The following is a 13312-nucleotide window of genomic DNA, read 5'->3' as shown; positions in this document are numbered from 1 at the left end:
GGTTGGGGTCAGGTTGGGGACAGGCTGGGGACAGACTGGGGACAAGCTCGCTCAGCGGAGCCGCGGGGCTGGTGGAGGGGCTGGGGACAGGCTGTGGACAGGGTGGGCACAGCGAGGGGACAGGCTGGGGACAGGCTGGGGACAGGTTGGGCACAGCGAGGGGACAGGCTGGGGACAGTGTGGGGACAGGATGGGGACAGGCTGGGGACAGGCTGGGTACAGTCTGGCTCAGCAGTGCCCGGGGCTGTGCCAGGCAGTGCCACCACAGCGGGACACGGCGGCAGCCGGTGCGGGCTGCGAGGGGGGGCCGCGCTGACGGTCCGGCTCAACAAAGGTAGCAGAGCATGAAAGCAATTTCACACTTTATTAGACAATTCAGGTGCCAGCTGCACCAGCCTGCAGCGAGCGCTGCTGCTCACACCTCCCCTCCTGCCGCGCTCTCCGGGGGCTCAGCCCTTCCTCGGGCCACAAYGATCCCGCCTGGCACACGAGGGGACAGCGACAGTGGCCGGGGGCTCGCGCTGCTCCTCGCGGGCCACCTTGCTCCACACACGGGCAGGTGGCTGGGCACAGGGTGGCACAGGCTGGCTCTGCTCCGTGCCCGCTCAGCCTGGCACCGGGGGCAGCTCCAGTTGCGTTCCTAAAGCCCCTCGGGGCCGTGCCACCCTGCTCCTCCTGCCTCCCCTTTCCTCCCCTTTCCTGCCCTCTCCCTTTCTGCACCCAAGGTGAGGGGATGGGTCCGGATTTGGGATCCTGGGCTTGGGGTTTCCCTGGCAGGTGCTTTCTSCCACAGCTCTCTGTCCCCGGGGTGCCCCAGCACAGCCAGCGGGCACACGGACACYTGGGCACGCAGCCACCCTCCTGCCACCCCGGGCTGTCCCTGCCATGYGCTYTRCAGCCCCGCCGTGTCCCCRGGGAGCAGCAGCCACGCCGAGCAGAGCCCGTGCTGCCCCGGCACKCAGCCGGGCTGGCACCCGTGCCCCGGGGACACGGCCGCGCCTGTCACACCCCGCGGGTGGACAATATCCAAATGCCTGCACGTCCAGGATATGAATCAGCCCGGACAGCAGCGCAGCAGCCGCTCCAGGACACCCGGAGCTGCCCCAGAGGCTGCTCCAGCAGCCAGGCTGTGCCGGTGCCAAGTTCCGTGCGGGCTGGCGGGCAGGTCACGGGCAGCAGCGCCTGCCTGGCTCCGCTGCCACCTCCAGATCAGCCCCGGGCACGGCAAAACCCCCGCCTGGCATAATTTCCCTGTTTGCACGGCTCTGCTTCCCCGTGCTGAGCCATGGCACGGTGGCACKGGGCCAGGGCCGTGCCTAACCTTGACCTGCCCTGCCCGGCTGTCCCCCCGTGCCCCCCGCCCCTGGCATGTTCCACCGGGCCGGCCAGAGCATTCCAACCGGGAGAGCCTGTCCTTGACGGGCTATTTAAAGGCTCACTTGTGCTCTTTATCCCCCTCATGTTTAGGCTGGAAGAGCCCCGTGCCCTCGGGTGACTCTGAGTTGGCACTTCCAACTCAGGGCAGCAGCAGCACAAGAGTTTGAGTGCAATCAGGGGAGAAGGGGGGGATGTAGGTCCCCATGTCCGGCAGTCAAGCACCAGGACGTGCCCTGGGGAAGGTGCCCTGGCCATGCAGGCTGGCAGCAGGATGGGGGGAGCTGCAGAGCCCAGCTCACCCCTGTGGATCACCCCAAAGGCTGGAGAAGCCACACGAGCTCATTTCCCTCCTCCCGGCAGTGACCACCCGCTGCTGGATGTGCCCTCAAGGCCTGAGCACCCCAGATCTCCCTCCAGTGGGAAGATCAGGGCTCAGGCACCTGAGCATTCGGTGTCCCACTGTCACCTTTAACCCTCTGAAGGGTCTCGCTCCTGCGGGCTGTGGAGCTGYGCCCGACTGCTGCCATCTCCTGGCACAGGGCTCATTGCCCGARCATCTCGCTGAGCCGGCACGAAGGTGACTCGGGAGGGAAACCCGACCTGATGGGGATCGATTAGGAACGGAAAAATCCAGGGGAGCCATCTGCAGGGAGCTGGAGCTGGGAGCCCTGCGGCTGCGGTGAGCACAGACACAGCCCCTGCTCCATGCCCCTCGTCCCCCAGCCCACCCATGGGCCCATCCTCAGGAACCCATTAGCCTTTCCCCGAGCTGGGAGCATCCCCAGGACACGTCCCCAGCCCTGGCACTGCTGTSCCCTCCCTGAGCATTTCCTGGGCACAGGTGGTGCCCCCCAGCCTCCACACAGGTACAGAGGAGGGCGAGCCCCACAGCAGCTCTGCCTCAGAGCAGCCCCCAGCCCCACATGTGGGACATGCAGAGAGTGTCCCCAGTGCCCGGGGCTGTCCCTGGCACCCGCTCAGGGTTGGGTGAGGACATGCCATCCTGTCCCGCTGGGCAGCCCGCACCCACGGCTGCTCTGGAGAGCCCGCGGGGAGCCCGTGGGTGGCCGGGCAGGGTGGGCGGCTCGCCCCGGGCACGGCACGGCACGGCACGGCGTGCCAGCGCTCGCCAGCCGGCACGGGGCACCTTTGATGCGGGCAGAGCCGGAGCCCGGCGCAGCCGGGACGACGCCAGCGGGTCGGGGATGGGCAGCGGGCGGTGCCACCCCGGGGGCTCCTCGAGTCCCCTCGGGCTGCCCACCTCAGCCCCATCGGCATCTCCGAACAGCGCAACCRCGGGGAAACTGAGGCACGGCGCTGGGACACCTCGGGGATGGTGGGAAGGAGGGGGTCTCTATTCTAAACCGAGCCTTAGATCAGGACCGACACGGATTGATTCTCAAAAAAAAAACCCTTCCGTGGGACCTGTGCCAACCCCAAGAGTGCCTGCTCGGGTCGCAGGGGCACGGGGCGCTCCGGGAGCCCTGGGAACCGGGATCTGTGTCCCCCCGAGCGGGGCGCACCCCGGGCTGTCCCCCCGCACCAGCGCTCCCGGTCCGAGCCGGGCGGGCTCCGGGAGCGGGCGGGGGGCTCCCTCTGGCGGCTGCGGGTGCGCAGGGCGGGGGCTCGGCTGCCCAAGGGTTCGGGGGTTCTGTGCCCAAGAGCTCGGGGATTTTGTGCCCAAGGGCTCGGGGGTTTTGTGCTCCAGGGCTCGGGGGTTCTGTGCCCAAGGGCTCGGGTGCCCAAGGGCTCGGGGGCTTTGTGCCCAAGGGCTCGGGTGCCCAAGGGCTCGGGGGTTCTGTGCCCAAGAGCTCGGGAGTTTTGTGCCCAAGGACTCGGGTGCCCAAGGGCTCGGGGGTTCTGTGCCCAAGAGCTCGGGTGCCCAAGGGTTCGGGTGCCCAAGAGCTCGGGTGCCCAAGGGCTCGGGGGTTCTGTGCCCAAGGGCTCGGAGGTTTTGTGCTCCAGGGCTCGGGGGTTCTGTGCCCAAGATCTCGGGACTCAGGTGCCCAAGGTGCCCAAAATCTCAGTTTCCCAGGTGCTCTGGTGCCCAGTTTATCAGGTACTCATGTGCCCAAATTTTCATGAGCCCATCTGCCCAGTGCCTGTCTGCTCAGTGCCCGGTCCTCAGGTGCCCACCTGCCCAGATACTCAAGTGCCCCACGCCCTGCTGGGGACCCCTGTGCACCTTCACCACTCACTCCTGCTCCAAGCAGGGCCACTGCTGCCTCTCCCCCCAGGACACCCCTGTCACCTGCACGGATTTCAGCAATCACTGGTCACCGCAGCCCCTGCCCTGTCTCCCTGGTGCTGCTTCACTTTGTGCCATCGCACACACAGACACGGCGCCCTCCACCTCCCAAAAAGGTGCCTCCTGAGCGCCATCCTCATGCCCACATTCCCGGGCCATGCCCTCCAGGTGCCTCCCACCACCTTCCCAGCCCAGGGCTGCCTCCCTCCAGCATCTCCTGTGAGGTGTGCTCGGCTGCCAAGCTGGCTGCTCCCATCCTGTGCCCTCGGGGTGCCACGCTCATACGGGCAAGCTCCAGCCCGCGGGGTCCTGCACGGGGACGGTCACCAGGTAGCTGGAGGGCACATAGCCCCTCTGGCCGTTCACCTCCACCAGGCTCCACTCCGTGCTCCCTTTCTTGTCATGGGGCTCCAGCACCAGCACGGGCTGCCCTGCCTGCAGGGTCACCTCCTGCGGGCTCCTGGCTGCGAAGGAGAAGCCGGCAACCACCTGGAGAAGGCAGGGAGGGAGGGAGGAATGCCTTGCTGGAGCTGGGAGTTGAGGGGGGAAGGATGGGCAGGACAGGCCATTYTGAGAGGGCAGAGCAGCAGGGCCATGGATGGAGGGATGGGGACACAGCAGGGACAGTTCTGCCCTGTCCATCCCAGTCCCATCCCAGCACAGCTGGAAAGGCAGCTGGAATGGCTAGGAATGGCCCTGGGGATGTCCCCCACTCTCACCTGGAATGTTGGGGTGAAAGTGGCCATCTGGGGCCTGGGAGCTTCAGGGGACGCATAGGAATGTCTCCTCCTCTCTGCGTCACTGTCTATGCTCAGCAGCTGCTCGATGCCGGGCTGCTGGACTTGTACCGGGCTGTAGGGCCGGAGCTTGGCAGCAGGAACAAACCCTCGGGGGCCTGCAGGACACAGACACACACTGGGCATGGGGTCTGGCACACGTAGGGCCGGCTGGAGGACACAGCATGGACACTCTGGATGGTGCCTGGCACGGCACAGCAGCCCTGCCCAAACTACTCCAACACAAGGGCATATCCAGGAGAAAAGAAACCCCAAAAAGGAATTCCTTATGTTTCTGTGTGCACAGATCCTCCTTCCCCAGCCATGGCACTTCACGAGTGCTCCTTTTGGGGAACGATTCAGGAAACCTGAACCCTACAGCTGATGGCAAAGCTGAGTGGGCTTGGGCTGAGCCCAGCCTGGAAGGGAGGAGAGCATGGGCTGCTGTTCACCCAGGATAAGGAAAGGGTTCAGGTGGATCCTGAACAGGGRGAGGCTGCCCACAGTGCCCACGGTACCTCCAGCATCCACCAGCCASCGGCTCGTGTTGCCCTTGGTGTCGGCGCCCTGCAGCAGAGCCACGATCTGGCCCCGGAGCAGGGTCAGGTCCAGCTCCCTGCTGCCGCTGACRTTGCTGGTCACCTGGTAAAGCTTGTCTGGGCCGTGCTTGCTGACCAGGGAAAGGACCTTCCTCTCCTCTGCAGGGGTCAGGGGCTGCAGGAGAGACAGACAGGGGAGCACTTGGTGACACACGCAGGGAACTGAGGCCATGCAGGTGCTGTCCTTTGTCACATCCCAGGGACAGCTTAGGGGAACAGACTCCTTCCCAATCCCTGCTCCACCCCAGGTTTGGAGAGGAGTGTCCAGAACCAGCAGGGCTGAGCTGGTTCATCYCTGGGCATTTCCAGCCAGCTGCACTCAGGGGATGGGGGAAATCCTGTGGCAATCCCCTGGGTCACTTGCTGAGCCAGCAAGGGGGATTTTCTGCACTGGGAAGGCACAGTCCAATCTCTCTTTATCCAGCTGGCCTGAGASCTGCCCCTGGCAGCCCCTACCTGTGTGCCAGGGCTCGGTGTGACCGTCTCAAAGGCCTGGCAGAARGAACGGAGCTGAGCGCCCGACTGCTGCAGGGTGTCTTCCATCAGCTTCCAGAAACTGGGCAGGGCCAAGTGCCCGTGGGGCAGCTGTGGAGACAGACCCAGGTCAGGGAGGGCCCTAAGGCAGAGCTCTGGGTAGGGTCAGAAGGGAAGAAGGAAGACGCAAGAGACCAGACCAGGCCGCTAAATTCACCTGGAATATGTGATCAAAGCTGCTCCTCTCCGGTTTGAGCTGCCCCTTGTTCTCACCCTGCTCCTGTGCTCCAGCCCAGGACATTTGACATCCCTCCCTCTCCACATTTACATCAGGGAGGAGTTCAGGGAGACAGCTCCCAGGGGATGGGGTGGAGGGAGGCTGTTCCCCAGCCCAGAGCTGCCTTTCTGCTCCCTGCCTCGCTGGCACGGAGCTCTCAGGAGCTCGGAGCTCACACTGATCTCTCAGGCAACAGCACACCAATAAACCACCAGCAGTGCCCACAGAGAGAAAGCAGAACAGTCCCTGGCAGTGCAGAAGGGAAAATTTGGCTTTCCCCAGGCAGGGAAGAAGAGAGATCTTTACAAATGTGTCTGTGAGAGCAGGTGGGACACAGCAAAGTCACCTCCTGGTGACTGGGAGGCYTCCAAACCTGAGGAAGGGTGCCTGGAGGGTCCCACTCACCTGCTGCAGCTCCTTCTGTCCCTGCTSCAGCACCTGAGCAGCCAAATCCAGCTGCAGGGCCCCGAAGGAGCGCAGGATCTGCCCCAGGAGCTGCAGGGCCCCCTGGTTGAAGCGCGGSAGCTCGGCCACCAGCAGCTCGTTGATGGCCAGGTAGGTGTTCATGGCCGCCTCCTCGTCGTAGCTCACGCTGCCCATCTCACTCTTCCTCTCCTGGATCTCCTCATAGTCCAGCAGCTTGTCCAGGCGCTTCTTGACCAGCTGCTGGGGCCCCTCCAGCGTGTCTGAGAGGCTGCACAGGGGCTGCCACACCAGCCTGTCCATGCGCTGCTTCTGCAGGGGACAGAACCCCGATTTCCATGTCAGCCCCTCAGACGGGAGCAGCTGCCTGTGCAGGGACAGGGGGAAGGGGCTGGGGACATGTGGAGTGGGGACATGGGGATACCTTTCCCAAGGGCACACGGATGGCAGCCCCAGGATGCCTCCCTTGGTGGGGAGCAGTCACACCCGAACAATTCCAAGCTTGTGCTCCATGGAAAGAGCAGGACAGGGCCCTTTCATGGSTCAGCCCAGCCCCAACTGAGTCTGTCCCCATATCCCTGCCCAGAGCCCATTTAGGGCCCTTTGCCCCTGCCTGGGGCTGCTCTGGTCCCTCTGTGTCTCCTGTGGGTGGCCCAGCTCCTGGAGGCACCCATGGGACACACACTGCAGCTCGCCCCAGCCCTGCAGCTGCTGCAGTTGTGTCTCTGCCCTCCCCGGAGCTGCTCCCTCTCCTCACGTGTCAGGAATTGCTGATGGATCCCATTATTCGCTCCTGGCTCTGCCTGCACCATTGGGCTCTGGGGACACTGAGGACACTGCTCTGGGGACTGGGGGAGCAGYCAGTGCCCTTGTGGGAGAGCTGAAGGAGATGTGCAGGGAGGGAGCACTCACAAACTCCGGGAAAACAGCGCTCTGGAGGTGCTGGGAGAGGCGGCGACACTGCTGGGCAGGGCCCTCGTCCATCTGCAGGTCACAGTGGTGTGGGGTGGGCAGCAGGAACGCCTGCAGGGGAGGAAAAATCACAGTCCCTTAGCTCCCTGCCAACCCTGCGTGGGGAGCCCGTGTCAATCTGTTCCTGACCAGCTCCTTCCAGCCCAGAACTGCTGCTGAGCCCTCGGCCATTCCGAGCCTTTCCTGACAATGCYGTGTCTGGGGATTGCAAGTTTTGCCAGCACTCAGACTTTCATTTCCCTCAGATGCCCCAAGGGATTTCCATGAGAAAATCGTAGCAGCTGCTGACCCAGGTGATTTCAGMAGGGAAATCTGCTGTCAGGACTGATCTGGGGACATTTCTGCCTTATACACATTGCTGAATTGAATTCCCAGGCTGAACAACAGCCGGCCTTTTCAATCATTTAAGACCTTGAAATAATGGTAACTTTAAGGACAGATTATTCTCACATGACACCGGCTCAGTCTTGTCAAAGCTCAGCTTTGGTTCARGCTGCCCTGGACCTGAGCAATCCTGGGATATTGTGCAACTCCCTGACACAACAGCACATCTCAGCTGAGCTGCGAGTTCAGAACATCCCCACCAGCTGCTGCAAACATCCTACAATCCCAAGGAGCAGCTCCTGGGGCCTGGATGGAGCCATCCCCTGGCCAGAGGTGAAGGTTTTACCTCCAAGTGACCCAGGTAGGATGCCACGTTCTCCTTCAGCGTGGCCACGCTGGATGCCACACACTGGAACTTCTCTTCCAGCTCGTCATACTCCTTGTCCTCYGTCTGCAAGGGGAGAGGCAGCTTGTCACCAACCTGGGCAGGGCTGATGGCCCTCACTGGGGGCTGAAACAGCAGCCTGGCACCTGCCTGGAGCTCAYGGGGCTGGGGACAGGCAGGGCAGACCCTAAAGGACTCTGTGAATCTGGAAAAGGGCCAAAGTGCCAAGGGTGCAGGCAGTGATGAGGCTCTTGAGTGATCACTCTCAGTGATGAGGCTCTTGGTGTGGTTGGGGTGCTGGGGAACACTGGGGTGTCTTTCCTTTTGCTGGGAGGATCCTGGAGGCCCCTGCCATGCTCTGGGATGGGCAGTGAGGTGTCCCTGTGTCCCTCCTGTCCCCCAGTCCTTGGGATGATGGAGGAGCAGCAGGAAGCACCAGCCACCCCACCCCACTCCATGATGGCCCCGTGCTCCCCGTTCCCCTCTCGGGGCACTTCGGGAGCAGCAAAAAACCCCAGAAATGACCCAGAAGGGGCAGGTAGAGGCTGAGGGCTGCCCACCTTGGCCACGATGCCAGCCTCGTGCATGAGCAGCCGGCTGAGGCGCGTGGTTTTCTTGGCGATGGAGTGGGTGTTGAGGCGCGCCAGCCGGTCCCGCAGCGTCAGGTGCTCGGCCTTGTTGTATTTGGTCGCTGCCTCGGGTGGGAGGACAMAAAATAGGGGGAAAGAAGATCAGAAGGGGAGATTTCATGGCTGAGCAGGCAATGAGGGTGAGCAGCACAATGGGGCTGATCGACAGGATAAGCACGAGCCACATTAAAGAGGGAAAGGAGAAGGAGAATCAAAAAGAAGGGCGAGCTCCCATCTGTGGGGAGCCTGATTTCTCCTATCCCGAGGGCAGCACTGTTATTCCCAGTCCTCCAGACCCAGGAATGTGGACAGACTGGTTTTGTCCTCAGCCCCCCATGCCACCCTGCAGCYTTCAGGTCTTGCCCAGAGTGGCATTTACAGGACCAGAGCAGTTCCAGGAGCTGTCTGCACGAATCTGTGGCATGGTGGGTGGAGGGCAGGAAAGCTTTGAACGGATTTAAGTGGGAATTAGTGCCCAGGAGACGAGTGGGGCTGGGCTGGGATCCGTTCCCCCGTTGCACCAAGCCCCCGAGCACTCACCCACTTCCCGGCGCCGTTTGTACTCGTTGATGTTGGCATTGACCTGGGCCATGGCACGAACYGCTGCCTGCAGGGCTGAGTGGGCACTGGCACTGCTCGGGGTGTTCTCCAGGATCTTCCCCAGCAGCAGAGGGTATTTGGTGACCCTCTGCACCGGCATCACCAGGAAGAAGCTGAGGTCTGATGCGCCCGTGTGAGGCCTGACAGAGAGRGGAGCTGCTCAGGGTTGGTGTACAGGGCTGCCTTGCTGCCCTGCTGCTGCTTCTCTGGGGGTGTTTGGGGAGAGAGCAGCCCAGAAGCTGTGGAGGGTTCTGGCTGTGACCCCTTGGTCCCCTGCCAGCCCCGAGGGCAGTGCCAGCCCCTGCTGGGTGCCCTGCCTCCCTGAGCAGTGCCGTGCTTGTCCGGCTGTGGGACATGGGGTCAGTGCTTGTTCCGTGGGCAGCAGGGAGTGGGGTGCTGACAAAGTGATTCCCTTTCCACCCACAGGGATCTCTCATTTGGGAATTGCATGGCCTGGCCCTGAGCAAACCCCACTGCCACTCCTGCTCTGCCTGCTCTGGGAGTTTGTGACCCCCAAACAGTTCAAGTCCCCCAGACCAGCCAGTGTCTCTCTGGTCAATGTGGGGAACTTGTGCCCTCCCCTGGGGGTGGCAGCAGTTGTGGATTTATTTTCAGTCCCCACAAAGGATTGCAGTCCCAAGGGTGCAGGACAGGCTACCAGGGATGACACCAGGAAATGCCACAGAGGTGGTGGCCACGCTGTGACACCCAGCCTGGTGACACAGATCCACGCAGGAGAAGGGCAAAGCCAGGATGGAAGAGGGGTCAGGGAGGTGGCAGACACCTACACGGTGACGTTCAGGGTGTCCAGGATCTCCTCCTGCAGCCGTGGCTCCCTGCGGTAGCTCTCCACCAGCTGCAGGGCGTGCTCGTAGCTGGCACAGTAGGTTTTGTAGACAGCCTCCATCTCCTCCTTGAACTCCTGGAACAGGGTGCCTGGGGAAGGAGGGCGAGGCTGGGGAGGAGGATCCCTCCCTGGGKCTCAGAGGAAGGCAGGGGCTCCCCCAGCCTGCTGGAAGGGTGCAGCCAGCAGAACAATGCCAGCCCGGCGTGCCAAGCTGTGCTCTGCCCTCGTGATGTCCCCATCACCATTGCAGGCTGGGCAGGCCAGCCTTGCCCCTGGGTGGACAAAGCTGTGGTGGCAMCAGCTCTTCCCAGAGCCAAGGCAGGGCCAGGAGGTGCCAGGGCAGGGGCCTGGGCTGGCACAGACCCCCATGGTGGGCACAGGCAGCCCCTGGCACTGCAGCACTTACTGATGCAGAGCAGCTGCTCCTGCCCCCGGCCGGCCGTGTCCTCCAGGCCCTTCAGGAAACGTTGGGACATATGGAGGATGTCATCAGTGTTAGAGAAGAGTCCTTCCAGATCCAGCTCGGGCAGCTGAAGGCACAAAGATGGCCCAGGCTAAGCCAGGCAGCTCAGAGATGACCGTGTGTTTTAGAGGTACCCCTGGTGACCCTCCAAAGCCAGGCAGCTCAGAGATGACTGTGTGCTTTAGAGGCACCCCCAGTGACCTTCCTTCCATCTGCCCCAGGACACCCCAGCATCTGCAGCAATGTCTGTTCAGGAGATTTTGGGAATGCTGAGCCCTGCCTATGCTCCCAGCTAGGACAGGGTTAAAGTCACGGGGTGGCTGTACTGGGTCAGAGGCAATGTTCATCCACTCCTGACCCCAGTGGCTCAGGGGGAGCCCAGGAGGGTGGAAGGTGAGCACACGGTGATCTCCCTGGTGATTTGGGTATGTCACATTCACCCTCCAGCCCCAGCCCCTGGGCACGGTACCCCGTGTCACCTGCTTCTTCTGGAGGTGTGCCCTGATGTCCGACACGCAGAGCTGGAGGTTGTGCACGTAGCTGGCCTCGGTGGTGATGAGCTCCTCCACGGCCAGGCGCTGGCTCAGCTCCATCTTGTCACTGGGCATCACCTCTTCGGTGGCCTCTTCGCTGTCAGCTGCATCCTCAGGGCCGGGCTCTGCACTCGCCATCTCAGCAGGGCACTGCAGGGGTGGCAAAGGCAACCTGGGACTGGCGCTGCAGTGCCCAGCCCAGCTCAGTGCCCGTGCTCCCTCCCCTGTGCCCATGGCACCCCACAGCTCATCCCCAGTGACACTCAGCCCATCTGCATGAACCAGCAGGGCACAGATGACACTCGGAAACCATAAAACCATCAAGTGCTGCCAGGCAGGAGCAGGAAGGTGCAAACACCCACGTGTGGCGGACAGGGGACTCGCCACACACACATGCCCACACTCCAGTGACCACGTGTGGGGCTGGGGGGCACACAAGGAGGCCCCCAGGTGCCAGCAGGGGTCTGGCAGCTCCCCCCAGCACTGGCACTCTGGTTTGCCACCCCTGCTCGAGCTCCTTGCTGCCGGGACAGTTCCCTCCCCGCCTTGGCTGTCRGCGCCTGGCACCTCGCCTGGCATTCAAGGGTCCTGCTCAAAGTACAAAGAGCGGCTCTGCAGTGCTTGAACAAGAGATGCTTCTGTGACAGCGAGAGCTGCTTTAAAAGCCACCAGGACGGGGGGAGAAGTGGGCAGATCTGCTGACGCCTCTGCCAGATGCACTGGTGGCCCCTGGTATGCGATGCCAGTGCCCTGCGTGGCACCGCACGCTCCCCTCTCTCTCTGCCGTGGAAAATCTGAGCTGATCCCTGATGTTTTCTTCTCAGGACTCATGCTCTGCTCTAACTGATACCAGGGAGGGTAGAGCAGGGCCCAGAGCATCACAAGCAGTGTTTGGTTCCTGKCAGGAAGGCCTGGAGAGAGAGAGGCGTGGCACAGCTGGGCCGGGTCCAGAGCCCGGCCAGACGGGCAGGAATGCTGCCAGGCCTCCCRCTGCCTGCGGAGGAGGAGGTGGACAGCAAAGGCAAGGCAGAGGTGGCCCGGCAGGGTGAAAGACAGATGGCACAAGCAGCAGCAGCACGGCCTTTGCCCTGCCAGGCTGCCACACGCCGGGTGCCTGCAGCCCCGCTCCCGCTCCCACCGGCTCCGGCTATCAAGTGACTGATGTGGCTGCGAGCCGTGGGCAGGGCCACTGGCCCCTCCTGGCACACGCCCACTGCTGTGCTGGAGGAGAGCTGGCCTTGGCACAGCACGCCAAGGGAGATGGCATCGGACCTCCTCCTGCCTGAGCGGGCATGTCACCCTGCCAGCTGTCATCCCTGCCCTCTGCGATTTGGCTGCCTCCCCTGCCCGTGGTGTGGCACTGGCTGCTCTGGGACACGGAAAACAGGGGACTTTCCTGGACTCCTCTGGGTGCTTCTGACATGTGCAGGCAAAAGGATCCCCTGTCCCATCAAGGACTGTTGGACAAACTCAGTGCCCTCTGCCTGGGGTGACAGCAAAGTCCTTATTCAGTGGAAGGGTTGCAAGGAAAGCCCTGATCTGAAACACCCCTCGAGCCCGGGAGGGAAGCCCTCAGCTCAAGGCATGCCAGTATTGGGGTGTCCCTGGTCCTGCAGCAGCATCCCCGGAGCACACGCTGCCCTGGAGGCTTTCCCCAGGCTGAGAAAACCTCCCAGCCTTCCCTCACCCCCCTGGCCTGAGACCTCAGAGGGACAAGGGAACGGTGCAAAACTGGAACGCAGCATTTCTGGGCAGCGCTGGACCGGGCACAGAGCGCAGGAGCAGGTTTCGCTTTCCCAGCGCCCCCTCCCAGGCAGCTTCCCGCATTTGAGCTGTCACTTCTGCCTCGGCGGCTGCCAGCATCCCTGTCCGTGAGGGGGCTCCGAGCATCCCTATCCATAACTGGGGGGCTCCGGGAATCCCTGTCCATGAGGGGGCTCTGAGCATCCCTGTCGGTAACGGGGGGCTCCGGGCATCCCTGTCAGTAAGAAGGGAGACCCCATAACACGGGGATCTGAACATCCCTGCCCATAACACGGGGGTCTGAGCATCCCTGTCCATAACGAGGGGCTCTGAGCATCCCTGTCCGTAACGCGGACACCCGGCCGCTCCCCGGCCCTCCCCGACACCCGCGCACAGGGGTCTCCGGTTCCTTGCCCGCGGCTCTCACCGCGTCCCAAGGGTGTCAGCCCCGCTTCTCAGCCAGCCCAGCCACTCCTCTGCCTCCCGAAACCCCCGGGCCCGGCTCTTACCTGCGGAGCGGGCGGGGTTGCGCAGGTCGCCGTGCCCGGCCGCGGCCGCGCTGCYGCTGCTGCGGGCGGTGACACCGCAGCCGCACCGGGCTGGAACGGGGGAATCCCGAGCCGGGGATGATCCCGAGCAGGG

General features: G+C 63.3%; 1 protein-coding gene across 1 annotated transcript; it reads right to left on the bottom strand.

Annotated features, from left to right (window-relative positions):
• Positions 1–3640: 3640 nt before the first annotated feature.
• Positions 3641–13306, bottom strand: ARHGEF37 (Rho guanine nucleotide exchange factor 37). Its single transcript, XM_057382963.1, has 13 exons — positions 13180–13306; positions 10874–11077; positions 10338–10461; positions 9873–10020; positions 9025–9224; positions 8416–8546; positions 7817–7921; positions 7087–7197; positions 6157–6486; positions 5457–5585; positions 4920–5115; positions 4345–4520; positions 3641–4114 (listed from the first exon to the last, which is right to left on the bottom strand). The coding sequence occupies exons 2-13, from the start codon at positions 11063–11065 to the stop codon at positions 3905–3907; spliced, it is 2052 nt and encodes a 683-aa protein (XP_057238946.1). The 5' UTR covers positions 11066–11077; positions 13180–13306; the 3' UTR covers positions 3641–3904.
• Between the last annotated feature and the right edge of the window lie 6 nt (positions 13307–13312).

Source organism: Malurus melanocephalus, unplaced genomic scaffold (genome assembly GCF_030028575.1).
Source record: "Malurus melanocephalus ecotype Western Australia unplaced genomic scaffold, MMel_1.1 scaffold_594, whole genome shotgun sequence".
In the NCBI taxonomy this organism is placed as follows: domain Eukaryota; kingdom Metazoa; phylum Chordata; class Aves; order Passeriformes; family Maluridae; genus Malurus; species Malurus melanocephalus.
Note: the sequence above shows the minus strand (reverse complement) of the source record. Positions and strands in the feature narration are given on the sequence as shown.